This window comes from Podarcis tiliguerta (genome assembly GCF_965153285.1).
Source record: "Podarcis tiliguerta genome assembly, chromosome: 1".
NCBI lineage: Eukaryota > Metazoa > Chordata > Lepidosauria > Squamata > Lacertidae > Podarcis > Podarcis tiliguerta.
Genome location: NC_139534.1, coordinates 17,056,851 through 17,084,555, shown reverse-complemented (window position 1 = coordinate 17,084,555; position 27,705 = coordinate 17,056,851). Strand labels below are relative to the sequence as shown.

The 27,705-nt window shown below is 46.4% G+C and overlaps 1 protein-coding gene across 4 annotated transcripts in view; it reads right to left on the bottom strand.

Moving 5' to 3' along the window:
- Positions 1-27,705, bottom strand: part of SLC39A10 (solute carrier family 39 member 10) — a 57,895-nt gene that overhangs the window by 7,025 nt on the left and 23,165 nt on the right. For 3 of the 4 annotated variants that reach the window (XM_083407869.1, XM_083407868.1, XM_083407870.1), the window contains exons 2-8: positions 18,181-19,218; positions 15,860-16,067; positions 13,752-13,784; positions 8,631-8,800; positions 7,535-7,750; positions 4,025-4,145; positions 2,119-2,490 (exon numbers count right to left, since the gene is read on the bottom strand). In XM_083407869.1, coding sequence (XP_083263995.1) covers positions 2,119-2,490; positions 4,025-4,145; positions 7,535-7,750; positions 8,631-8,800; positions 13,752-13,784; positions 15,860-16,067; positions 18,181-19,209 — 2,149 coding nt within the window. In that variant the 5' untranslated portion in view covers positions 19,210-19,218. The remainder of the gene's footprint in view (positions 1-2,118; positions 2,491-4,024; positions 4,146-7,534; positions 7,751-8,630; positions 8,801-13,751; positions 13,785-15,859; positions 16,068-18,180; positions 19,219-27,705) is intronic. The other variant, XM_083407871.1, reaches the window with a different exon arrangement.

Genomic DNA, 27,705 nt, shown 5'->3' with positions numbered 1-27,705 from the left:
TCGGTGTGTCAGACCAAGAGAGAATCAAACACGATAAAAACGAAGACACATGACAGGAGTGAGACCTTGGTCAGCTTGCAAAACCTGCACTGGCTACTGATCTGCTACTGGAGCCAAGTTCAAGGTGCTCCTAAAGGTAAAGGGACCCCTGACCATTAGGTCCAGTTGTGACTGACTCTGGGGTTGCGGCGCTCATCTCGCTTTATTGGCCGAGGGAGCCAGCGTGCAGCTTCCGGGTCATGTGGCCAGCATGATTAAGCCGCTTTTGGCGAACCAGAGCAGAGCACAGAAACACCGTTTACCTTTCTGCCAGAGCGGTACCTATTTATCTACTTGCACTTTGACGTGCTTTCGAACTGCTAGGTTGGCAGGAGCAGGGACCGAGCAACGGGAGCTCACCCCGTCGCGGGGATTCAAACCGCCAACCTTCTGATCGGCAAGTCCTACGCTCTGTGGTTTAACCCACAGCGCCACCCGCGTCCCTTTCAAGGTGCTCCTATTAGTATATAAAACCCTTAGCAACCTGGCACCAGTTTACCTGCGAGATTGCTTTACCCCAATATGCTGACTCGACTGCTTCCATCTGCGGAACCGGCACTGCTACAGATGCCATATAATACTCGTTCTGCATTTATAAGAAATCAATCTTTTGAGTCTTTTGCAGCTCCCTGTCTGCTGAGACCAGGCAGATTGCCCTCACTGTGCTCTTTTGGGCACCTTGCTAACATTTGTTTAGAAAAGCATACCCAGATATGTAGAACGCTGATGTGTGGTTTAAGACCTTTATCCTTTGTTGCTAATTTTAAGGGTTTTTTTAAAAAAATGTTTTGAATAGTTGTGTTCATCTGTTTTTACCAACCATTTTGGTCCCCCCCTTTTATAAAATCACTTAAAAAAAATATCAAACAGCACATATTTTTTATAAAATAAAATGAATAGTGCACTCAAAATGCTAGGAATGGCAGCTGAAAGCAGAATGCCTCTCTTGACAATTCAATCATCTCCATGTGGGATCTATGGCAAGGAAGATTAAGAAGATATAACATGTTTTTCAACTTGTCTGAGATATCAGATTGGGGTGGCGAAGGCTGACCACCTAAATAGCCAGTGGGTTTGGTTGCCTATCACAGGTAAGAATCACAGGGCTGGGTTTGCAAATTGAAAGAGAATTGGGCTGGGCTTGTTTTCAGATCAAATGATTAGCACAGGTGCATGTAGGTGGGCTGCTAACACACTGCTACTTCTCTAAGCTTGTTTTCAATGAGTCTTTAAGGCTCCTGTCCCTTTGACTCACAAGGGACTGATACAGCCAGCAACACCACACAGCTAACTTCCTTGGAATGGCCTGCGTTGGGCCGGCTGAAATGCAAGCGCCTGTTCCATACAAGATCCGATGAAATTTACGGAGGCCCCAGCTATGTGGTCAGTTGCTGGGGCTGGAAGAATCAGCAGAACCTCCTAACCTTCCACCAAGGGAGGTGCCCCCATTGGTAACAATTATCAGGAAGATTCCATCTTGCTCCCCGATAAAAATGCACACTACACAACTCAGTGGTGCTGTGTCTTCCAACAAGCCCATGCCCCTCTCAATAAACTAGGAGAAGTCTTAATCCAACAGGCCAGAGAAGCTCTTCTTCCTGCCAAGTCTGGTAGGTAACTGGTAGCTACAGGGTGGGAGGTGGTCTCCTATTTCCATCAGAAGTGAGCAAGGTTTTATTCCACTGTGTTCCTGCTACACAAAGGAGCAGATAGCATGGAGTGGATCTATCTACAGCAGGGTTTCCCAAATGTGGGTCTCCAGCTGTTTTTGGACTACAGTTCCCATCATCCCTGACCACTGGTCCTGCTAGCTCATGATGGGAGTTGTAGTCCCAAAAAAAAACAGCTGGAGGCCCAAGTTTGGGTATCCCTGAACTACATCTGCTTTTTCCAAGCAGAAACCTCCCTCTTCCCAGCAGATTCCTTCTCCCCCCTTCCTCCTCAACAGACAAAGCCTGTTTCATTTCCGAATTTTCTGTAGAGAGCCTAGCTATTTTAGGCACTAGTCGTCAATACTATCATGCTACTGTATTTTATGCAGTATAGCTAGCGGCAAAGAACACACCCCAGAGCACTTACCAATGGCCAGCCCGTCGCTAAAATTGTGGATCCCGTCTCCCATTATTACCATCCAGGCTATGTTCGCTATTCCAGTGTCTTTCAGGTCTTTGCCGGACTGGCAGTGTCCATGAGAATGGTGGGAGTGTTTGTGGGACCAGATGTGGTTGTGCTTTCGAGCTACGATTTTGTCCTCTCGGTGGTTGCTTTCGTACTCCACGTCGGGGCGATCGTTCTCCTGGACGCCATGGGATACATTGTTATGGGAGTGGAGCATACTGTTTTCCTCCTCTGCGGACAGGAAGGTCTTTGGCAGGGAGTCAAGCTGGCCGTCCAGGTCAGTTAGTTCCGTTTCATTAAGTCGATCGTCGGATAAAACAGAGTCATCTGCTCCTGTGTCAAAAGAGCCAGAGAAACACAGGGTCTTAATTAGGGGTGACAATGGGGCATCGATTAAGACAGATACTGCCAATACTTACCCGCAGCACTTAGCATGCACATCAGGGGCTAAAGAGGTCGTTTCTATCTTTTAGCCTTTCGGCAGTGTACTTTTTGAAGATCAGCCCTGACAGCGACATGTAACAGCACAACAAGGGTAACCATGAATTGCAACTTACAGGCAGGCTTATTTTAGCCGAGAAATTGTGGCAGGCAATGTTTCTTGTGTATTTGTGCAAGCACACATGGACATGTATGAAAAGAGAAAAGCTGCATGGATGAGATGGTAAAACACTTTTATATACTGAAGATAAACAGTTCAAAGTGTCCATGTACAAAGCGCCACCTGCCTATGCATTTATTTTCATTAAGAAGCTCAGGCAAATCCCTGAATGGAGGAGGACCCTGAATGCTGCTGCTTCTGGCTGGGGAGAAGAGGAGAGATAGAGAGGAAGACCAGCAAATCCATCTGCAAGTCCTTCTCTAGCAACCTTGAGGGCTGCGGGTTTTGTCAGAATTGGGAGAGACACCAGCTGTGCCTCATTGCTAACCTCTTTTTCTTTCTTTCTTTCCCACCCCATTCCTCCGCTGTTTTGATGAACTGGGGGCTGGGGAGGTTCCTGCTGTGAATACCTGTGGGTAGCAATTCATACCACTCAAGGTAAGAGCCTAGATGGGCTACACAGCAGCGTTTTCAAAATTTGGCTCTCCAGCTGTTGTTGGACTACAACTCCCATCATCCCTAGCTATGGCACACTGGTTGAAAACCCGTGAATCAGTTGATTGGGCAGCAAATAATAATTAAAAAAACCAAAGGGGGAAGAAAAAGGTTAAAGAACACTTCTTCCAAAATGGTACCCCTACTGTGACGTAAAGGTAAAGGGACCCCTGACCATTAGGTCTAGTCGTGGCTGACTCTGGGGTTGCGGTGCTCATCTCACTTTACTGGCCGAGGGAGCTTCTGGGTCATGTGGCCAGCATGAATAAGCCGCTTCTGGTGAACCAGAGCAGTGCACGGAAACACCGTTTTACCTTCCCGCCGGAGCGGTACCTATTTATCTACTTGCGCTTTGACCTGCTTTCGAACTGCTAGGTTGGCAGGAGCAGGGACCGAGCAATGGGAGCTCACCCCGTTGCGGGGATTCGAACCGCCGACCTTCTGATCGGCAAGCCCTAGGCTCTGTGGTTTAACCCACAGCGCCACCTGCATCCCCTACTGTGACGTACATCGCCTAAAATGAAGAAAGAATGCAAATCTATGCATATCTAATTGATTTAATTAATGGCCTGGAACTTGTAAGATTACTCAGCTAGTATTCCTTTATCAGGTGACAGCTCTAGTCATCAATTAAAGGAGATTTACTGACTAAGGTTGAGATGGAGAAGGAGGGAGAGACTAAGCCACGAGGCCGGATTAATGGTCGTACAACACAGTTGTCTCTTTGCAAAGGCTGCGTGAGCACAGACAGGCTGATAATGAATGGTATACCTGCTAGAGGCTTAAGCTGAAGCCAGTCAGCATCCGGCCTGTTTAGCTTATGATCTGAAAGTTTCCTTCCAATTGGCGAATCATCGACCTTCTGTTTCTTCTTACACCACTTCTGTTTAGTCTGAAAGAGGTGAAAGGAAGGGGGGGAAGAAGGCACCTGGCAGTTAATGACTGACCTGCAACAACAGGGATGGCGATGAAGAAAGGCAAAAAGCACAAGTGAAGAGCTACAAGGCACAATGACCAACCAATGCTGCGGTCCCCTAAAAATATACCCCCCCCCCGCACCACTGAGGATGTTAAAAAACAGTGTCTCAGCCACTGATTCAGCCAATGCATCTCATTTCTCAGATTCACGCAAATCTTGCAGCTACATCCCTTGCAAAGATTCTTTGCCTACATTTTCTTCCCCATGCATAAAGGTGCCTCAGTTTTTAAATCAGCCCAGTCCTTCCCCTCCTATGCAGCTCTGTGCATGTGGGGGGGAAATTCCTGATTTTCTAGGGAAGCTTCTCCTCCTCCTCGCTGGATTTGCTGCTCCTGCACTGGGCAAACCACAACAGGCGCCTCCTTTCATAATAACACGAGGCTTGCATATTCAGGTACCCATGATAGCCAATGGATTTTTTCTTCCCTGGGTTCCCAGCACACAGGCTAGTTGTGCTCCTGTGGGCAATGACCAAGTGCAGTGTTTCCAGTGCCCCAGAATCACCTCTGGATGCAGGGGAGGGGAGAAGAGGGACTCAGGTGGTGGTCTGTAACAGGGATGCTGAGCCTGTGTGCTCCTCTGGGTGCTGTTGGGACTCCAGCTCCCATCTTGTCCCAGCCAGCTTGGCCAATGGTCTGGCATGATGGGAGTTCAGCAACGTATCTGGGAAGACCATCAATTCCCCATCCCTGCTCACAGGGATCTTGAATTGTGAACATGAGACAAGACAATGAGTTGTGCCTTCTGTCTTGCAAAGGGTTTAAGTACAGGACAGTCTCCTGCAACCTGGTGCTGAACGACTTCATCCCTGATCCTTAGGCAGAATGGTTGGGGATGATGGGTGTCGGGAGTCCCAACGATGTCAGAAGGACACGAAGTTCAGGGAAGACTATTATAGAAGAACTCTCACTGCCATTTCTCCAATTTTCAAGTGGGGATACTGAAAACTACCCGATTCCCGTCCCCGCCCACCCAAAAGGCAGCAATAAGTATTTTTAGCTTGTACAGTTGTACCTCGGCTCCTGAACACCTTGGGAGTCGAATGTTCCAGCTCCCGAATGATGGAAAACTGTGAGTGAGTGTTCCGGTTTGCAAACTTTCTTTTGGAAGCCAAACCTCCGATGGGGCTTCTAATTGGCTGCAGGAGGTTCCTGCAGCCAATCGGAAGCCGTGCTTTGGGTTTCCGAACGTTTTGGAAGTCAAATGGACTTCTAGAACCGATTCGTCAACTTCCGAGGTGCGACTGTACCTGTATTGTCAAAAGAAGAACACTGAAAGGTTGAGTGAAAAGTTTTTCAGGTTCTTTGCACCCTGATCAAAAGGCCCAGGTGCCCAAGCGGTTGGGATTTGCCCCAGTTCTAGTCAAATAAAAATTAATTAAAAGGCAAATGTTCAAAGGAATACTAACACATATTCGTAACTTAGAAATCAGGCTAGTTTGACTTAAACACACACACACACCCTTCAGGGAATTGTAACACACCAGCTTTTTCTCCCTCTTTTATTTAATAGCTCCTTCATCTTGTAAAAGACCAAACGCATGTGAAGACAAATAAGCTTCAGCAGCTCCCTCCTATGTTGAACACACTCTCTGATCCCAGCAGTTTGGGTTTATAGTAACAAGTCTGCCTGGGGAAGCTGCTCCTCTTTCGCAAGCCATCTTATGACCGCCTGAGCTTCTGACAGTCTAAATCCCAATCCCTTTACCCTCTGGGAGAACAAATCAAGCCTGCTCAACTTCTCGGGGCTGACGCCTTCACAACACCCTTGCACACAACCGCTTGCTGCTGCAGCTGCTTCTAAAGCCGGCAAATTGCTAGGACAGATCCACTTTGCCCTGTAAGTTTCTAGGGGCGATAAAACTGCGAGGGGACCAGACAATTAGCCTCTGACAAGAACAAAAAACTAGACCGGGAGCCTGGGAGAACAGGGTGCAACCACAAATAGCTAAGCAGTAGGGGGGTTCTTTGGTAAGGAAGTGCTAGAGGAGGAGATGAATGAGACTCTTGAAAGCAATACAAAACAAGAGATTTACACAGGAAAGGAGCAGAGTGTTAATCTTCCCTTGCAGCAGAAACTTTACTCCTCAGGGATGTTTCACAGAGCAAGGGGTAGCCAACGTGGTGCCCTCAAGATGTTGCTGGGCTGTAGCATACTCGCCAGCTACCGGCCACGCAGGTTGGGGGGTGATGGGTTTGGGGACTCCCGGCCAAGTCAGGAGGGCACAGCATTGACTACCCCATCTTGAGGAGTGTGAGGCAGTCAAGCTGGAAAAACAAGTGAAATCAACAACCTAGACTTGCCCCACACCAAAGACAGTGATTCCATCAGGAATTGGGGGGGGGGGGGGGGACCTTAGTAAAAGAGCAATATACCTTCCACGCAAAGTCATACCTTGGATCCCAAACACCTTGGCACTCAGATGTTTTGGCCCCTGAACACCGAAAACCCGAAAGTGAATGTTCTGGTTTGCGAACATTCTTTGGAACCCGAACGCCCGACGGGGCTTCCGATTGGCTGCAGGAGCTTCCTGTAGCCAATCGGAAGCCGCGCTTTGGTTTCTGAACATTTTGGAAGTCAAACGGACTTCTGGAACGGAGTCCATTCGGCTTCCAAGGCACAACTGTCCTTGGGTGAGGTTGGAAAGCTTGCTCTGTTTTAAAAAGGATGGAAAAATAATACTTGCTGCACAGACTGTTGTTTGCTTGTCTCACTGGGCATCGTTCCAGAAAGACGCATTAGTCTTATATATATATTTTTAAAAAGCTTTAAAACAGATACTCATCACTCAAGTCATTTTCAAATGTTTCCAAACTTTCACAGGAAGAGCTTTTTGCATATTGCCAAGTTTGGATGTTAAAAATGCTGGATCCACAACCGTTCTGTTGAAGAGTACGGGATTTCTATGCCTAAAGTCACACGTTCAACCTCCGGCGCCTCCACTTTAAAGAAACCCAGGTCAGAGGGTCTGTATTTCATAACTCAGAAAGCGGCTGCCAGTCAGGGCCAACGATAACTGGACTAGATGGGTCAGTGGTGTGATTCAGTGTCACACATACGGCAACCGGTCTCTTTGGTTGCTAACATTAGAACCTAGTGTATGGTCAGTGGTAACAAAATCTTTCTTGGGTTCTGCTGGGTGTTTAAACCTGGATACCTGCCAGAATTAAATTTTATTGGCTAGACTAGGTCAGCAGGCAATTTTGCACACTTTCCATGAATGGCTTCGTTTTTAAGAGTTCAGACCTACTCCTCCCCACATCTTCATTGCACACGAGCACGGAAGAGATGTCAAAACATACCCTTTGTTTGTTGTAGTGCTTGAACATTCGTATGCAGTGCTCGATGATGAACAGGAGGTAAATTCCGCCCAGGGCCACCAGCCCTTTCAGCACAGCATCATACTCTTCTAGGAAGCCCTGGACCGCTCCTCCGTTGCCGTGGGAATGCCCATGGAGATGCTGGTGATCGTGGTGGCTCTCGTGGCTTTCGTGGCTGTGGTTGTGCGCCCCTTGCGACTAAGGGCGGGGAAGAGAAAGACATGCGGTGAGCACCCTCCAAAGTAAAAAGCAAAGTCTACAAGATGTGTCGTGTTGCTCTTTGCAACCAGAAAAGAAACGTCGGGTTTCTCTTTCCCTCTCGCACACAGAGTGCTCTGCTCTAGATCAGCCTGAGGGTCTATCTTGGAAGGGCCACCGGTCAGCGGCAGAGCATTCAGAGGGTCCCAGGTCCATTCCCAGGAATCTCCAGGTCGGGTAAGGGAAGATGCCCTGCCTGTAGTCAATACTGAGCAATATGGACCAGTGGTTTGACTCTGCGTAAGGCAGGTTCCTGGGTGGCGCTGTGGGTTAAACCACAGAGCCTAGGACTTGCCGATCGGAAGGTCGGCGGTTCGAATCCCTGCGACGGGGTGAGCTCCCGTTTCTCGGTCCCTGCTCCTGCCAACCTAGCAGTTCGAAAGCACTTCAAAGTGCAAGGTGCAAGGAGATGAATAGGTCTTCTCTGGCGGGAAGGTAAACGGCGTTTCCGTGCGCTGCTCTGGTCTGCCAGCAGCGGCTTAGTCATGCTGGCCACATGGCCCGGAAGCTGTCTGCGGACAAACTCCGGCTCCCTCAGCCTATAGAGCGAGAGTCATCCACGACTGGACCTAACGGTCAATGACCACTGGCAATGCTGGCTGGGGCCAGTGAGAAACTGCAGCAGCGTAACATCAAGCAGGCAGTGGGAAAGGCTGACCTACTCTTCTTTTTATTCATTTCTCTTTGGAAAGCCGCCATCAGCAGACAAGTTAGCGGAGGCAACACAAGTTAAATGTGTGGATGCTTTTGCAAGTGCTTAAGGAGCTTTCGATGGAAAGGGAAGACACACAAGAAGTGCAAGGGATGGGTTAGAACTCACATGTGGCAACAGATGAAGCAGGGCGTCTCCGCTCATTGTTCCTACAGCAAGAGCAACCAGGAAGGTGAGGAGAAATTTGAAGCACCCTTGGTTAATGATAGGAATCAAGATCACACCTAGCAAGGACAGCAGGCTAATGACTGTGATAGAAATGATGCCACAAATCCAGGCTGTGGAAGTGGAGAGGGGAGAAAAAACAGGGGAAAAAACGTCAGGAAGCATTTAAAGACATCAAAAGAACATTAAAAGTAATTGGTTGCCGTTCAAAGGAAGGAAACTCTCTCTTAAGCAAAATGTGCCTACTATAAAGTGAGATCTGAAATGCAAACCATCATGATGCATTTTTCACCATCTGTACGACAGGATTTTGTTGTTGCCATCATTATTTTTTAATCCGTATGATTTTGGTTACACGCACCGTAGAAGTAATCTCCGGGGTCAAACTGTAATCTTGTTATAATACTTAGTGCAAATTTAACTCTACCCGAAAAGCTTCATTAGGGCAAATCCTAGAATAAATGGGATACAGAACGGCAGGTTTCGCCGCCTACTTCAAACCCAGTGAAGACTGAAAATTCTGGGCACAGAACTGACACCACCTTTAAGAGGGGACGCCTTATGGTGCAGCAAATGGCGGCATCCATTGCCTCCGTCTGTCACAATTCGGCCCAGCATTTTTCTCATTTTACCACAACAAACCCTCTCTGTCCCAACACAGCACATGAGCCTTTCCTTGAGGACAAGCAACCCTTCTAGAATTTAAAACCTATAGCCGTAATTATCACAAAGCATGAGCTCCTCTTGCATGCTAGCTTCCCAGAACACCCACTCACCCTGAAAACGGCGACGTGCACTTTAGGAAGCTGACTGAAAAATGACACTTAAAACAGACCTTCAGAGGTAGCCAACCTTCTGTAAGCAAGGTGGTCTTTCCCTTCCCCTCCTTGCACCCTCTCACACCCACCTCTCCAGAAACCAGGGGTTGCTGCAGATCATTGTGTACTCGATGTCTCACATGGCTACCGTTGATGAGAGAAAATATGTGGGATATTGTGCTTGCAGCACTTCAAGGTTCCCTGTCCCCTTGATTTCAAGCGATCACATCTTCTACTGTGGCCCTGTATTGCCCCCGCTAGTCAACTGATCTCTCCAACCCTCTGAAGAGTCTTTTTGGCAGTACGGGGGGGGGGGGGGGGGAGAATGGCTTGAGCTTGAGCTTTGGACACAACCAACACACCGCAGAATGAAATGGAAGCTGAAAGTGGGAGCAGGTAAATCACTCCTACAGCCAAACACAAAATCCCTTGTGACAAGCATGTCAGAGAATGGCACACCCTGATGGAATATTCAGTTTTACATGTTGCAGGGAAAAGGGGGGGGGGAGAGACCCAATATGGCAGTGCTGCTTCTCCTGACAGCTCAACGTTTAATTATGTGGCACTTTCCAACACCAGCTTGTAACAGAAAAGTGATGGAATCAACAGGACCCATGCATCTATGCCAGGGTTTCCCAAACTTGGGTCTCCAGCTGTTTTGGGACTACAGCCCCCATCATTCTTAACTAGCAGGGATGATGGGAACTGTAGTCCCAAAACAGTTGGAGACCCACGTTTGTGAGCGAGGTCCTGCATGGGTCCTACTGCCTCCTAAGCTGTTTCCTGGATGCAAGGAGGGGAGGCAACATCATAAAAGCGGAACAGGCGGGGGAGAAAAGAGGCATAAGAGTGCTTATAACCTTTGGGAAGGAACCCTCAGCCTCATATAGGAAACAATGTGGAGGGAAAAGCCAAGCTGAAGAAGACTGGCTTGGAGCATCCAGGCTTCGGCCCCAAACATTGGCAAATGAATAGCTGGCACCCTCATATTAAGTGAATCCCCCAAGGTCTGTTCTGCAGTTGTTAAGAAGGGCGTTTGGTTCAATAAGGGTGCCATTAAGAGGAGAATTTAAATATATCTTTCATACAGCATCTTATGCCCAGAAAGCTTACAGGAGGCACCTTAGGCCAAACACACAGGCTAGGAAAGAGACAGAAGATGCCAACAGAAGGGAGAAAATGGGTCACGATCCACTGTGGGCATCAGAAAAGGGTAGAAGTGTGAAGAGGGTGAAGGAGGCAGGAGTCTGAGGAACACTGGGGGTGGGTGGGTGGCAGAGCAAAGAAACAAAGAGAAGCAAGGGAAGAGCAGACAAGGGAAGAAGAGGGGTAAAAGAGAAAGTTGGCGTCAAAGAAAACACTGTGTGAAGCAAAGCTAGGCCAGAACAAGGCAGGGTGTTGGGAGGCCTTCACCCTTCTGTAGCCCATAGCTACAGGCCATCTTAATGGCTTGGCTTCATTTCCACATTCAGAGTTACCTTGCTAGTCGAAGTATTCATAAATAAAGATGCGCCACTAGCTGAGTGCCAGCAATTATCTCATTTGTTAGCAATTAAAATAAATAAACAGAAAGCAACTCAAGAACAGTTAAGTGTTTTTAGCTGGAGACCGAGATGGAGGTATGATAGCCATCTTTAAATGATCTCAAGGACTGTCACGCGGAAGATGGAGCAAGCTTGTTTTCACCCTGCTCTGGAGGGTAGGACTCAAACCAATGGCTTCAAGTTACAAGGAGATTCCAACTACACATCAGGAAGAACTTTCTGACAGGAAGAGCTGTTCGACAGTGGAAACATCTCCCTTGGGAGGCTGTGGGCTCTCCTTCATTGGAGGTTAATAATAATAATAACTTATTATTTATACCCCGCCCATCCGGCTGCCCCCCCCCCCCAGCCACTCTAGGCGGCTTCCAACAAAGTATTAAAATATAGTGGTCTGTTAAACATTAAAAGCTTCCCTAATCAGGGCTGCTTTCAGATGTCTTCTAAAAGTCTGGTAGTTGTTTTTCTCTTTGACAGCTGGTGGGAGGGCGTTCCACAGGGCGGGTGCCACTACCGAGAAGGTCCTCTGCCTGGTTCCCTGTAACGTGGCTTCTCGCAGTGAGGGAACCGCCAGAAGGCCCTTGGCGCTGGATCTCAGTGTCCGGGCAGAACGATGGGTTAGATGGCCATCTGTCATGCTTTAGTTGAGATTCCTGCATTGCAGGGGGTTGGACCACATTGCCCTTACCAACTCTACAATTCTATGATTCTGCATGACAGATCATTTTGCAAATGCAGGATTGTGCTTGAAACTCACAAGCAAAATAGATCGCTTCCAGACACCTCCTCGGGGCTGCAACCTACTGGAGTAATTTTTATTTGGGCTCTAAACAAAACAAAAAACACCAGCTACTCTGAAATGCATCAAAATTTCTGGCACTAATTTTGCAAAATTAGGTCACTTAAAGCATGGACGGTCTTCAAGATTACTTATTCGTCGGTTCCCTCCCTCATTATCTAGGCAGAAAATCCCTCTTTTAAAATGAAGCACTCATCTGTGGAAACTTTCTAATTAACTGGGTTCTAAGGCATATGCGCGATGACAGGGGTTTCTTTTGGTGTGTCTGGGGTGGTGGTGGGGAGATTGGCTTACACACAGTTTCAACATTTTAATTGGCAGAAAATGCTTAGCAGTCTTTTCAGAAACTCTCCTGGCAATTAAACGAGGGTCAACTCTGGCTAAAACACGTCTACCCTGAGAAACAAATGATTTGCTACCATATTCAGCGTATACAGTATTTGCCGAATCTTTGAACAAAGTTAATGAGATAGTAGCTGTGCCACTAAAGGAGAGTTATACACAACAAATTAACCTTTCTTAATGATGCCACAGCCATTAAAATTAATTACTGGCAGCGCATTGTTTCTGACAATTATTAACATACATCAGAACATACTTAATTTGTGCTTTATTTCTAAGCGAATAAGTGCAAAATGCCTAATCAATAGTCACCATTAGCAAGAGCATTCTTTTCAAAATAAGGGCAATTCCTTTCAAGTGATTCTAAGATTACAGCGATTGCACTAGGCTCCAGAAACAGAATGTAGTTGGCAGTTCTGCTATGTATAATGGTGCACAGAGGCCTGAAAATAAAATGCTTGTATCTTTAAAAAATTCAAAGTATGTGCCACAGTGGTCTACCTGCCAGCCTTCAAACATTCTTCATGCATGGAGATGGGATTCTATCAGGAAATCTTTCCCTCTTCACACTTTTTACTTCCACCTTTCTGAGTCACTGGAAAATGCCAGTCTTGTCCCTGTGTACACGGATGGGCATGCAAAGCCCCAAAATTCTGCCTAGAGGTGTACCTGGTCGACACGGCCATACTTGACTGGAGGGATACACCGTCCACGTCAACTGCCCCCGATTCCATAGTGTTAAAAAGCACGGGACGATTCCATTGTGAAACTGTCAGCTATTGCCCATCATTATCCTTGCTTTTGCAAGGTTTAAGATTACTGTGGGATAGCTCAGTTGGTAGAGCGTGAGACCCTTCATCTCAGGGTCATGGGTTCAAGCCCCGCGTTGGGTGCATTGCAGGGGGTTGGACTAGATCAGGGTTTCCCAAACTTGGGTCTCCAGCTGTTTTTGGACTACGGTTCCCATCATTCCTGACCACTGGGTCCTGCTAGCTAGGGATGATGGGAGTTGTAGTCCAACAACAGCTGGAGACCCAAGTTTGGGAAACTTTGGACTAGATGATCCCGGCAGTCCCTTCCAACTCTACAATTCTATTTAGGGAGAGCAGATTACCCACAGAGCAATCCTAGCCATCTCTACCTGAATTCAATGCGGTTTAATCCAGGTAAGTGGGGCTAGGATATGCGAGCAAACCGCTGTGTTTGTTTATGCTCCGTATTTGTTTTCTCTCTCCTATCTCCATCACTACTCTTAATGAATCGTCCTGATTTGGGACTTGAGATCTGACTCTTTGACAACTCCCTTGAGTTGTCTTTCTCCTGCAGGCCAGACTGTGTTTTCATGCTACACCAGAGCTGGGAAACTTGATGCCTTCCAGATCTTGCGGGACTACAACTACTGTTGGGTCTGCTTGGATGTGGGAGTCCAATTTTTTATTAAGAGGGCTGAATCTTCCCCAGACATGTGCTACACACTTTGCTCAAGAAGAGGAAGGGGGTGGGAGGCAGGGGGCAGAGGGAAACAGGTTCAAGTTACTTCACTCGGACATTAGCTGATACTAACCTGCCGCTCTTGAGACTTCCTCTTGCTCAGAAGCTAGGGCGAACGGAGAGGAGATGTTAAGTATGCAAGCTGGTGTGCTGTCTTTGCCTTCAAGCTCTTTGGGCCTCTCTCTCCACAAACTGGCACCACCCTATTCTAATTCAGCAGACTTGCTGATTTCAGAACACCAAGTTACTGCTTGAAAGAAGCCTGCAAAGGCTTGTATTCTAGTCCGATGGACTTAGGTTTGGTAAAAAATGTTTTTAGAAAGCACTAAGAAGATCTCAATTATAGGGTACTACCCTGAGCTTATGAACCTATACGAAATGCATGTAGGAAAACAAAACCTGCCAATTCTGGGCAACTTTAGGTGGTCTATTCTTAAAATGTTAGTTGCGTTCAGGCATCTGTTTAAATTTTGGCATAGGGGCAGGAGTATCCATGCAATGTAACACCACCTGGGGGTGTTAGGGCCCACCTGACTTTCCCATGCTGTGCAAGTTAGATCTGCAGGGTGCTTTTACTTGTGTTCACTTCAATGCCAGCAGAAACCTTCAGACAGTAAGTGACCCTGAAAAAGCAGGGTTCCCCCATCATGTGGAAGGGTTCTACAGTGGTTCCCCGCAAGACGAATGCCTCGCAAGATGGAAAACCCGCAAGACGAAAGGGTTTTCCGTCTGCAGAGGCGCTTCGCAAGACGAATTTCCCTATGGGCTTGCTTCGCAAGACGAAAATTGACGAAAAATTTTGCGGGTTTTTTTTGCTCCAAAACCCCTTTTTCTGAATCGCTAAGCTGCTAAAAGCATTTTAGCAGCAAAACCGCTAACCCCTTTAGCCTTAAAAAGCCGTTTTTAGCCCTTAAAGTGCCAATAGCGCTAATAGCGCTAATCCGCTAATGGGCTTGCTTCGCAAGACGAAAAAACCGCAAGATGAAAAGACTCGCGGAACGGATTCTTTTCGTCTTGCGAGGCACCACTGTATTGGCGTTGAAGGTAACATAAACAAACAAAAAACACCCTGCAGCCTTCCCTGCTTGACAAGCGGTCAGAGCCAATGCCCCTTAAACCTGCATTGTGCCCCTTAAACCTGCATTGTGGATCTGTATTTTAAAGGTGGCGACTGCCTCTCTGTGGAAAGCGATTCAAGCCTGGCGGGCTAATAGATCAGAGGATTTTGTCTGCACAAAACAAAACTGGCTTGCGTTGGCGTGGAAGAAATCTTCCAATCTGCGTGGCAAAGCCACTGCGGAACAAACAGCCGGCTGTCTGGACGCAGATGCATCAGGGGACCCTTTTAAAATAGAAGAGTTTCATGTGCAATGGCCCTCGGACAAAGGATTTAAAAAACCCAATACAGTGGTACCTCAGGTTAAGTACTTAATTCGTTCTGGAGGTCCGTACTTAACCTGAAACTGTTCTTAACCTGAAGCACCACTTTAGGTAATGGGGCCTCCTGCTGCTGCCGCACTGCCGGAGCACAATTTCTGTTCTCATCCTGAAGCCAAGTTCTTAACCTAAAGCACTATTTCTGGGTTAGCGGAGTCTTTAACCTGAAGCGTATGTAACCTGAAGCGTATGCAATCTGAAGTACCACTGTACTGTCTAATAGATGGCTGAAGGCGCATGGGCTGGTCGCCTGCAGCAGGGAATGCTCTGTGTGAACAAATGTCAACAAAAACTGTGAAGTCCTGGGGCGCAAGGGATTCCGGCCTGCATCTATTATCACAAAGTACTGCAAACCTGAAGACTGTGCGGCCCAATAGGCTAGGATGCTACCCTTCTCTCAGGAAAGGTGTGTCTTTCCTCTACTCAAAGCAGTGAAGTTCAATGGATGTCAGAAAGGGAGGCTTCAGTAGAAGCCCTGAAGTGGAAGAAACAGCAATTCTATGGAACTCATATGCCTGTTCAGAGACAGGAGTGAAAGAGGTGGCTTCTAGTATTTTAAGTGGCCTGACTTGACCTTAGAAGAACGGCGAAACAAAGCTGTCACAATGTGTGTTACTAACTAAAGGGTCTGCCTCAGATCTTTACTTAACAATGCGAAACATCAATAACAAGGCTGAAATAATAAAGCAAAAATGCAAGTTCTCCCCATTTCTTTGACACGAATCTTATCACAAATCTCCTCACCCGATGCTCCAGTTTTCTCCATGTTCCCAAGCGATGCATTTCTTCCTTTATTCAAGTCTTCAATCACCAGATCTTCATAATGTTTAATACAAAGTCTCCTGTCAATCTGATACAGCAATGCTGGGCACAGGTATGTAAACAAGCTGGGGGAAATGGGAGAGGTGGGATGAAGGCCGTAATGCGCTAGCAGCTGAGTGAAGTTTAAACACTGCAAAAAAGGAAAGTCAGGAAGAAGGCAATTATTAACAATGGTCAGGATAGTTCCCATTTGGAAGCAAGGGGGTTGTTCAAAACTCAAAAGAGTTAAAAAGGTAAAGGCGAACGTGCTCCAAAAAGGTGCAAAAGAAAACGGAGAATTTGGCACAATAGTAGGAGCGAGACGGGAAAAAGCCATATTAAGAAAGGCATACAGTTTATTGAAGAACATTAACAGTAGAGGAGCAAAGCAGAGAGAGAGAGAAAAGAGAGCACTGAGGGACCTCTCCATTAGCTCAGCTGACAAATAAGCAACTTTTTGTTCCTCCTCTTTTTAAACTCTTTCCATTCTAGCTGCATCTGTACCTAAGAGCTAAATCCCGAGTTTGCTTTCTCCTCTTTCTTCCCAATCCCTTTTCCTTTAGAATTATGTGTTTAAAGGCTGACCACACACCACACACACAAAGGACATTTAAGCAACATTAGCTCTCCTGAAGAATCAGGGTTAACTGTAGTTTGCTAAGTATTCTGGGAACTGCAGCTCTGTAGAGGGGGTAAAACTACAGTTCCCAGAACTCTTCAGTAGAAGCCACGTACTTTAAATGCATGGGGTGCACACAACCTTAAATTGTCGAGACTGAGGGCATAAACTGTATTACTATCATAGACACGGGAGCTGGAGAGTGGGGTAAATGTGTCAATTAATTAAATGAGTACCCATTATTTCATTTATTTGTGCCTGGTGTTTCTCAGTTAATCTGTTGAGATTTTTAAAGATTAAACCGGAAATGATGTGGACAGCGTTTCTTGAAATCCTTCCAGAGGAGCAGAAATATAGTTTGGGTCTACCGACGATGAAATACTAATTACTACAGCTGGAAAAAGACACAGGAAAAATCTGGTCCGATGGTGGAAGCAAAGTTTCCACAACCTGAGAATTTGAAACCATGGGTTTCTGTATTTTATCTGCGTTGTTTTAATTAGTGTAAGCCACTTTGCATCCCAGTTTGGGGGAAAGACAGAGAATATAAACAAATGATAATGGCAATAATAATGCCTTTACAAACCTGGTTTTCAAACCTGCGGATCACTGTAGCTGGACTGTTTTCACACACTAACAACACATCCTGTAGAATTCTATCGGTTATATCATATCTGCACCATCGGAATGAATTTCGGGAACCAAAATGCTTTCTCTGTGCAGCCCAGGTAGGAGCAGCGAGCAATGCTATAGTTAATTGCTGCAGCTTATCTTCACTTACCCCACTCCACTGCCCTGCTCACGGTTGTGAAGAACATCCCTACGTTGTGAACGGTCCGTGTCACCATTAAAGGAAAAAAAGGCAGGAATAGGCCAATATATGTGTGGATTGTCCCTGGATCAAATGACTTTTCTTCTCAAAGCTCTTAACCTAGCTCAAGGTTGTCATCTGAACTAGCCAGATGTTTTAACTGACAATCAATCGGTCAGTCCATCATTTGAAAAACAAGGCTTTAGAGCAGTGGTTCCCAACCTTTTTTTAGCCATGCCCCACCTAAGCATCTCTAAAATTCTGGTCCTCCCCCCGCCCCCCGGTGACATATGATGATGATTCAAAAAGTGAACTCCTATTCCCTGTGGAGGAAACCTAAAAGACCATTAACTTGGTCTAAACAAGCTTCCAAACTGCCCCCCTTAAAAATCAAATTGCACCCCTTGTGGGGCATGTGTCCCACATTGGGAACCACGGCTTTAGAGCCATCTTGCCCCAAAACGGCAACCAGATATTCCATTTCAGGAACTGTAACCTTGGAGCTATTTGGCGCCTGGTTTATGTATATCTGAGCTTCTAACATTCAGCCATCGACATACAGTGGTACCTCCGGTTGCGAACGGGATCTGTTCTGGAGGTCCGGCTGGATCCCGAGGTTTCCGCAACCCGAGGATCACTGATCTGCACATGCGCGCGGGGCAGTAGACCGCTTCTGCGCACGTGCCAAAACCCGGTCTGATACTTCCGGGTTTGCCGCGTTTGTAACGTGACGTTTACATAACCAGAGGGTTATGTAAGCTGAGGTGCTACTATACTAGTTCTTTTGCCTGTGTGCTCCTTTGCATCCCAGGCCTTCTCAGGCTTAACACTGACCTCTTCGTGGTGGTGCTCATCTCCATTATGGTCCTTGTGAGGGTGTGTTGAGAGGACGGCACGCTTCCTCATGCCGATCTGCCCCTCGTGCTTCCTGCCACGGCGATGCCCGTCTCCACTGGCGGGATTCGGGTCTGGATGCCCGCGGGCAGGCGAACGCTCACGATCACGCTCGTGCGCGTGCGAGAGGTCCGTGTCTTGCGAGTGGCCGTTTTTGTGAACCCGGTTGTGTCCGTGCTGCTTGGCGGACTCGTGGCTGGGAGTAAAGCCCTGTGCCGCCTCCACCGAAGCCCCGCTTCTCTTCTTCCTTTCCTTCCGCGTCCTCCTGTTGTCTTTGTGCGACTTTTCGGGCTGCTCTTGAGTCATGTTGGTCTCGGTCGAAGGTTCGTGGCTGGGCCCCCTGTGGTCCTTGGCGCTGGTGGAATCGTTATGGGAGTGGCGAGTCCCGTTGCGGCCGAGGTGATGGAGCCGGCGCTCGTGGTGCCTGTGGTCATTGTGGTCGTGAGTGTGTTTGCTGTCCGATTTTAAAGGTGGCTCTGCTGCTTCTTTCTCGGGGTCGCATTTCCGCTTTCTTTTGGCAGGCCTTTCGTTCATGGTCTGGTTCTCTGAGTGAGTATGGGAATGAGGAGGGTGGTGGTGGGAATGGGAATGGGAATGAGAATGCCTTCCTTCTTGTACCTCTATTGCATCTAAGTGAGAAACATGATTGTGGCCAATGTCCTCATGATTTATTTCCACTACTTTCACTTCTCCCAGGCCCAGGCTCGTCAGCAATTTCTCCAGGCCGAAAAACGAGAGCGTTCCGTTTTCGCCGTAGCGGTCAAAGAGTTTTTCAATGTAGTATTTCTGTTTCTCTTCAGCCTTCTCTGAGATCTGATAGTCATTGTGGTTGTGGCTATGCGGCTGCGACGCTGCGGTTGTGACCTCGGCACTTTCGTCGTGTCCATCTTCGTGGCAATGGTGGCATTGATGAAAGACAAATGTTAGCAAGCAAATGAGGCAAAATTGTGTGTGCATGTGTACCTTCATTTCTGTTTCCTGAAAGAAAAGGAAAGAAAACACTTGGCTGTTAAATCTGACCCCGAAGTATTTCGGACAATAAATGACTTCAGAGCTGCATGGTTTCTGCAAGATCCCATACAAACCTTCAAAACCAAACCAAACAGCAATTACCTTTCTATACCACCACCACCTATTCATTTGCAGTAGGCAAAACTTCTCAAGAAAGCCTTGCAATTATCTTTACGTTTGGAGTTTCTTAGAAGATTTTTACAAGGTGTAAGGTTGTTAAGGTATAAGCTTTTCTAGGCTAGCATCTATGTTGTCAAAGGTATCTGGAATCTAACCCATAAAAACTGGTATCACAAAAGTGTATTTTTCAGTATTTTAAGGTGCCACTGGACTCTTAATTATTTCTTTGGCAAAACAGACTATTACAGCCATTCCTAAAAAGTGAACTGGAAATGTACGTTCAAACTCTAAGCCATCAAAGCTCTTTAACTATAGTAAAGCAATCAGCATTTGAAGTCTCTTTATAGTACATTGGCTAGCCATCCATTTCTTTGATGTCACACACACCGGAGGTTCAAATAAAAACCCTCATTACAGGAGGAGAAAATCACAGCTCTCCTTTTATTTAATTAAAAGGTCTAAGGATCAAAGGAGTTTCGACTACAGTAGAAAGCAAAAGTGAGAGTGAGTCATAGCTTTTCTGCTAAATGCCCGTTCATGAGAACACTGCACAATTCTGAGCCCTGAAGTGGCATTATTATTTCAATACTCCAAAACTAAGATCCTTGCAAATTATACTTTCTCCCTCTCCCTCTCCCTCGGTCTGTCTTACACTCACACTGAAACACTCATAAACTGCATAGGTGTACATACTTACTACAGAAAACAGGCCCTCCCAATCAGCACTTTGAACAGAATGTTTTCAGAGGACTTCTTCTTCAAAACTCAAGACAGCAAAAGGCACATCGACAACTTACCTGCTCCCATTTTTATATGCTCAGAATGACGTTCCACTAACCTCAGTGAGGTTTCTGTGCTGCCAATATGTAAAAGCTGGAATTTGTTCAAGTGAAGACAGCATCATTTACGAAAAGGTTCAAAGGTTCAAGAAGTTTTGTACAAAGTGTTAAATAATGCCATTCTGGCAGACCCCAGGAACAAACAGCGAATTGTTTGGTTTCCCCCCAGTTACGTCTCTTTTGTTATCTTAGACATAAGAAGACAAAAACAAACAAACAAAAAAATTCCATATTGAAGAAGGGATGCAAAAATATATATTAACTTTTGGACGACCCTAGGAATTTAGCCACAAGGAAATTCCAAGGAGCTCATGAGGAACAGAGGAGGGTGCCAGCTATAATGACACCCATCTACTGATTTATAAATGCAACTGCTCCAAACAATGTGGTATCTTCCCAACAATCTTGCGAGGTTGAATTAGCTGAAAAGTAGGAAGTGATACAGTGAAGTGGAGATTTCAACCTCCAGCTTCCGCAGACAAACTGGCTGCTCTAAGCTCCAGTCTGCAACATGCTCATACGCGACACTATAAATTGTATTGGTGGATTTTGTTTGCTTTTATAGAAAATAAAGCAAGTGGTGCATTTATTACGACTCGCAACTTGCACGTGTTTAACTTGCGCCATCACAACTGTATGCGCCTTGCAGCCGGCCTGCAGCAATTGCACAAATTAAACGCACGCAGGGCGGGAGAGAACCTCAAAAACGCTTTGTGCGCCAGGTTTTCCCGTCATAGAAGGTCCCTGTAAGCCCTAAGACTTGCTTGCCAGGCTCTGCTGGGACATTTTAATGCATAATGGCTCTTGCCTTGTAAGGATTGGTCTGGGTAACTATTTAACCTCCCCACCCATCTTCCATGAATGATGTGAATGGGCTATTGCTGAATATGGCATAAGACAAGTATCATGCTAGCAGCATCACTTGGGCCTGCCTTGAGTGTACAGGATCAAATAGCAGGGCTGGGTGGAAATCCTCCTTCTGAAGCACATTTCACCCAGAGACAAAGGAGTAGAGGAAGATCACTGAAGGGAAAGGAGGAACATATATTCCTTTTTTTGCCACTGCTGCCTTCCCTGCCTGTACAGTGGTGCCTCGCAAGACGAAAAGAATCCGTTCCGCGAGTCTCTTCGTCTTGCGGTATTTTTCGTCTTGCGAAGCAAGCCCATTAGCGGCTTAGCGCTATTAGCAGCTTAGCGGATCAGCTGTTAAGCAGCTTAGCGGATCAGCTGATAAGCGGCTTAGCGGCTTGGGAAAAAGGGGGGGGGAGGAAAAAACCCCCGCAGGAACTCTCAAGACATTTTCGTCTTGTGAAGCAAGCCCATAGGAAATTCGTTTTGCGAAGCACCTCCAAAACGGAAAACCCTTTCATCTAGCGGGTTTTCCGTCTTGCGAGGCATTCGTCTTGCGGGGCACCACTGTACTTCTCAGCTGGGTCCCCCATCCACTGCAAGGCATGCAACAAAAAGGGAGAGGATATTGAGTCCAAGGGTGAAAACAGAGAACACAAAAGGTGTATTCACCATGGCATGTGAGTCCTCCACTCCTCCGAGCCCAGAAGGAGTCCCAATTTGACCTGCGAGGCCTTCCCCCCCAAGCCTCACTCATGCGCCCAACACCTGAAATAATGTACTGTATGATGGCAGGTATGGGGAGGCCAAAGGCCAATCAAGAGCCTTGAAGTGTGCACCTGACTGTTCTCTGGTAAATGGGGCTTGCGTTCAGAACCTTTTAAAATGTGCCACCAAATGCCATGTCCTGGTTCAGGAGCTCCCGAGAGCAGCCAACTCCTGCTGAAAGTGGGGTTTGCAGCTGGAACCACTTGCAGCAGAAAGTAAATGCAGGCAATTTTGTGCAGGGGTTCCGTTCCCAGTCCCCATGCACAACAGTGGAGCATGCATAAGAAGGTTCTTGTCCCCATTCCTCCTTCTTCCAGGTCCAAAAGAACCTGCACGGTGGCAACCAAGAGTACAGTCTTATTTGTTTCCTTTAAAGCAGGGTGGATAAAAAATAAATCAGATTTTTAAAATTTAAATTGGATTTTAAAAATAAAATGCCTTTGGAGGAAAAATCTTTCTAAATATAGTTTTCTATTTAAGTTACATTACAGTCCAAAGGCTATTCACCAGGAAATAAGGATTTGTTTTAAGTTTTTCTTGTGTGCTAAAACTCAATCTAAGTTTTTTTTTTAAAAAAAACGACAACACGTTTAACCACATCAGTTAACAAACATGGATACATATGCTATAATGTTATTGTTTTAGTTAAATAAATTGTTTAAATTGTTATTAAGGAAATGATTATTTTTCTCCTTCCAATACAGTACAGCAGAAAAGTTGTCCAAATATAAAGTTAACTTATTAAACCTCACAATAATTTCATAATTATCTGTCTATGTGTTTCTAATAACATAACCAAATCAGTAATTTTTGATATAACTGTAAAAACCACTCCGGAAATTTATTATCCCAAAAATGAAACCTTCATCTGGTTGTAAATGTTAAGATTATACCAGCAAGAATGAGACTTTTTGTAAAAAATAAAAAAATCAAGTCTTACTGACTAGTGATTTAAATCCATTTGATTTACATGAAATCCACCCTGCTTTAAAGTTAGGTCAACTGACATCATGGTGACATTAGGACAGAGCTTCTCAGTCTTGGGCCTCCAGCTCTATTGCCAGACTACAACTCCCATCATCCCTGACCACAGGTCCTGCTAGCTAGAGATGCTGGGAGTTGTAGTCCAACGACAGCTGGGGACTAGGGCTGGGCGATATATCGTCCAAAACTGGTTTGAAGCCCATATCCATGATATTGCTTTCATGATTTTTGACCTGGCAATATATTGTGAATCATGATGTGTGTGCAAAAATCACAATCTGGGGAAAATCATGAAGCCAGCTCATGCCTCTACAAAGCTCCATCCTTATTTCAGACATCAAGATGTTTAAAGGTAAAGGTACCCCTAACCGTTAGGTCCAGTTGCAGATGACTCTGGGGTTGCACGCTCATCTTGCTCTATATGCCGAGGGAGCCGGCGTTTGTCCGCAGACAGCTTCCGGGTCATGTGGCCAGCATGACTAAGCCACTTCTGGCGAACCAGAGAAGCGCACGGAGACGCCGTTTACCTTCCCGCCACAGCGGTACCTATTTATCTACTTGTGTTTTCCAACTGCTAGGTTGGCAGGAGCTAGGACAGAGCAACGGGAGCTCACTCCGTTGCGGGGATTCGAACTGCTGACCTTCTGATCAGCAGCAAGCCCTAGGCTCTGTGGTTTAGACCACAGCACCACCCACGTCCCTTATCAAGATGTTGAGCTGGTGATATATATCATGATGTTGAAAAACAGTTATCACCCAGTCCTACTGGGGACCCAGGTTCGAGAAATACTGCACTCACTGTTTTGACAGGTAGGCAGCACAGCCCACCTGTCTAAGTGGCCCATGCGAGACGGGAAGGGACTAAGGATCCTGGTCCTACTATAGAATGGCCAAGATATGCATATGTATTTCTGTTGAAATACAAAGCAGTAAATCTAAGCAAGTGGAACTTAAGGAGCCCGGCAGGCAGATTTCCACTAACTGTACAAGCACTCTGAAGAGAAGATCCAGTAAAGCCATTCAGTTATAGTGCCAGAGACTCGTCTGCTTCACCCAGAGCTGCTACCCACGTCACACACATCAGTAAGTCCTCAGCAAAGCCTGAAAACATGAAGTGCCTGCCTCATCTGAATTGCTTGAAGTATTAGCAAGAATTCCCCTTGTTGAGATCTTACCCTTGACTCAAGTATGATCCTAATCCTTTCTGCTAGCTCATGATCGCTTTCATGTGACTATCACATACAGCCGAACTTAAGACCACACTTGGAAACGTAGTCATGCATCCCTAATTTCACACTGTACCTTTTCTTTGGGGGACATCGTGCTTGTTACGCAAGTCCCGGTTACCACTTGATGCACCAAATTCACCTCTCATTCAGCACCGTTTCTGAGAACCAGTACCAGACATTTCAACAATCCCACTGTCTAAAAAGCAATACACCGTTTTCCAGTTCTCTGTTGCTGGGGGAAAAAAAGTGATGCTGCGGTCTAAGTATACAGGAGCAAGATGCAAGCAAACTTTCTGATTCTGCTTGATTTGTTCCTAGTTAAGTGAGTGGGCAAAAAACCAACTGCACGAATTCAGAAGTGCCCATCTTAAGGCAGGTTCGGAGAGCGTTGGTCTCTCCAGATGTTAAAAGGTAAAGGTAAAGGTACCCCTGCCCGTACGGGCCAGTCTTGCCAGACTCTAGGGTTGTGCACCCATCTCACTCAAGAGGCCGGGGGCCAGCGCTGTCCGGAGACACTTCCGGGTCACGTGGCCAGCGTGACAAGCTGCATCTGGCGAGCCAGCGCAGCACACGGAAACGCCGTTTACCTTCCTGCTAGTAAGCGGTCCCTATTTATCTACTTGCACCCAGGGGTGCTTTCGAACTGCTAGGTTGGCAGGCGCTGGGACCGAACGACGGGAGCGCACCCCGCCGCGGGGATTCGAACCGCCGACCATGCGATCGGCAAGTCCTAGGCGCTAAGGTTTTACCCACAGCGCCACCCGTGTCCCCTCCAGATGTTACTGACTTACAATTTCCTTCAACCCCAGCAAAGGTTGTAGTTCAGTTCAAGCTGTCGTTCGGCAACATCTGGAGGGCCAAATGTCCCCACACCTGTCTTACAGAAGTAACATCTGGATTTCCCTGCTCAAACACACACACTCCTCTCCTATTCCTATTATAGTGCAAACCTGCTTCTTATACTCTCCTCAGTTTTCTTTCTTTCTTTTTTTAAGCTTGCAACAAGGGAATATTCACAAATTACATTTTTGTTTGCCGTACGCCTTAGGTTTTTGTTTTAAGCCATGCCATCTGGAACTTTTAAGGCACTTGGAAACAGCAAGGCCAAAGGGCAGCCACTCTCTGAAGACTGGAGAAGGGACCCACATAAGAATATTAGGGGGGCAGACAGGGGGAGCCTGGTTTTGCTTTTGCTTTTTTTTTTACAATCTTCAGAGGAGGACCAGACCATATGAAAAATGAACGTAAAATTTTAGCTGGAGTTATTTTGTACTCAGGGTGTGATGGCAGTACCAGTGGGGGTAGGAGACAGAAGGAATCTACAGTACACCAAAACCAAACTTACTCAAGAAAGTGACTTACTTAAAATGTTATAGAAAATGGTATTGCTCTCTTGTGCAACTGTTTTCAGGTGCCAGTACAGAATCGGGAAATGGTAGTTACTCCAGAATAATGTACTCAAAATACATTGATTTGGGGTGCTCTTTTTATTTTTGATACCTTCATTTTGGAATGGTTCACTGCTTCCATTTTTCAAAAGGCTATGAAAGACACCTGAAATAACCCAAGGGAATCAAAATAGCAGCAAAAAGAAGTGGGAAACCACCACATTGTGCTTTTTGAATTTTTTGTGCTGGCAATATACACAAATCATTTTCAGCTTTTTTAATCTTGTAAAAAAAAGGGGGGGCGCATAAACATTCTGTTGCTGTGTCCATAACCTAGGTTTAAAGGGCCATAGCCAAATAGCTTTTATATCTCAGTTTCTAACACTGGTTAGCGGTGACTTGGCCTAAGAACGCTACGACTGCCTTCTGCGTTTTCTAGCATCCAGAATCAATGCTCACAGGAAGAGGTATGGCTTGATCACATTCAACACCAAAGCCTTAAAAGTTGGTTTCACCTGCAACCATCAACTTATCCACAGCAGAAGAAATAAAACACCATGTAATAAACATTTAAAACAGGGCACACCGGACCTGCAAGGGAGTACAATTGGCAAACATCTGGGAACCTCTCCCCACCCCCAGCTACTTTTATCTCACAGCAGAAAACTTCCAGGCATCCTCATCTTTTCCCTTGCAGATAAAAGGACCTGGGTGGTGAATATTCTTAGTGGGAAAATGGCGGGGGCAGGGGGGATAAAGTAAGATGCTCCCCTCCCCTCTCTTCAATTTACAGTCTCCAGGAACTCAGTTCTATAAAAGCAAGGTAAAGGTACCCCTGCCCGTACGGGCCAGTCGTGTCCGACTCTAGGGTTGCGTGCTCATCTCGCTCTAGAGACCGTGAGCCGGCGCCATCCGAAGACACTTCCGGGTCATGTGGCCAGCGTGACGAAGCTGCAGCTGGCGAGCCAGCACCAGCGCAGCACACGGAAACGCCGTTTACCTTCCCACTGTAAAGCAGTCCCTATTTATCTACTTGCACCCGGGAGTGCTTTCGAACTGCTAGGTGGGCAGGAGCTGGGACCGAACGACGGGAGCTCACCCCGCCGTGGGGATTCGAACCGCCGACCATACGATCGGCAAGTCCTAGGCACTGAGGTTTTACCCACAGCGCCACCCGGCACCCCGTCTATAAAAGCCATCCCTAAAAAGAACCACAGAACTCAATGCAGCATGTATAGTTTCATCCCTAGAAAAGTGGAAGACATCATGCAGCCAATCAAATTTGGTTTTGTGCTAACATCAGAAGTCTACCAAAACTATTCAGAGTTAGACCACAGTCCATAAACCTCATTTGCCCTCAGTGAAATTGTTATGCAACCAAATCAACGTTTCTGGCAAACTAAAGGATGGTCTGGCGCAGCATAAAAGCAGCAGCCTATCAGGGTGGAAGTGCAACGAAGTGTTTGCACATTGGCTATCATTTGACAGCTGCTTCCTCTCAGTTACTGCCCTGTGTATTTTAGAAACAGGTCTTTTCTGTGCATCAGAAACCAGGGATGCTTTGCTGACTTCAGGTTGCAAGTTATATAAACTGTGTCTGCTAAGTAAGGTTTTGTCAGGTAATAAAGATGAATTATGGAGACGCTGCAGGTTTTCATGGAGAGTTAACGGAAACTTGCCAGGAGTGAGTAATATTGTAAACATTCTGAACAACCAGTTCTAACACAACATATGGCTTTTATGGAATAATGATTCTTAAACTGACTCTCATGAATGCAAGCCAGACACAACATGAGTCTGCAATTCTTTCCGCTGATCTATGCTGAAGGGAGAAGGGTCTCTGGTAGTTGCACCCTTGTGCAGAACAATGGTTTTTTGAGGGATGTTATCATGCTAAGAATATATACAATATAATGCTCTTGATGTGCATGCATATGTGCGTTTGGTTGAAGTAACATTCAAGTTCATCAGGTTTTTTTTTTAACAAACATTTGGGCGATACTGCCTCTGAACTGGCAAACCATGGTTACTAGGATAGGAACAAACTAGGATCTGAAAGTGCACTATGAACTTGGTTTGAAATCCTGATTTGTTTCGAACCTGTTGTATTAGGAAACCATGGTTAATTAATCAAAAAAGTCTAGAGCCAGGGCTTTTTCGGCCGTGGCTCCGATCTGGTGGAACACTCTGTCACAAGAGACAAGGGCCCTGCGGGACTTGACATCTTTCCGCAGGGCCTGCAAGACAGAACTGTTCCACCAGGCCTTTGGCCAGGGC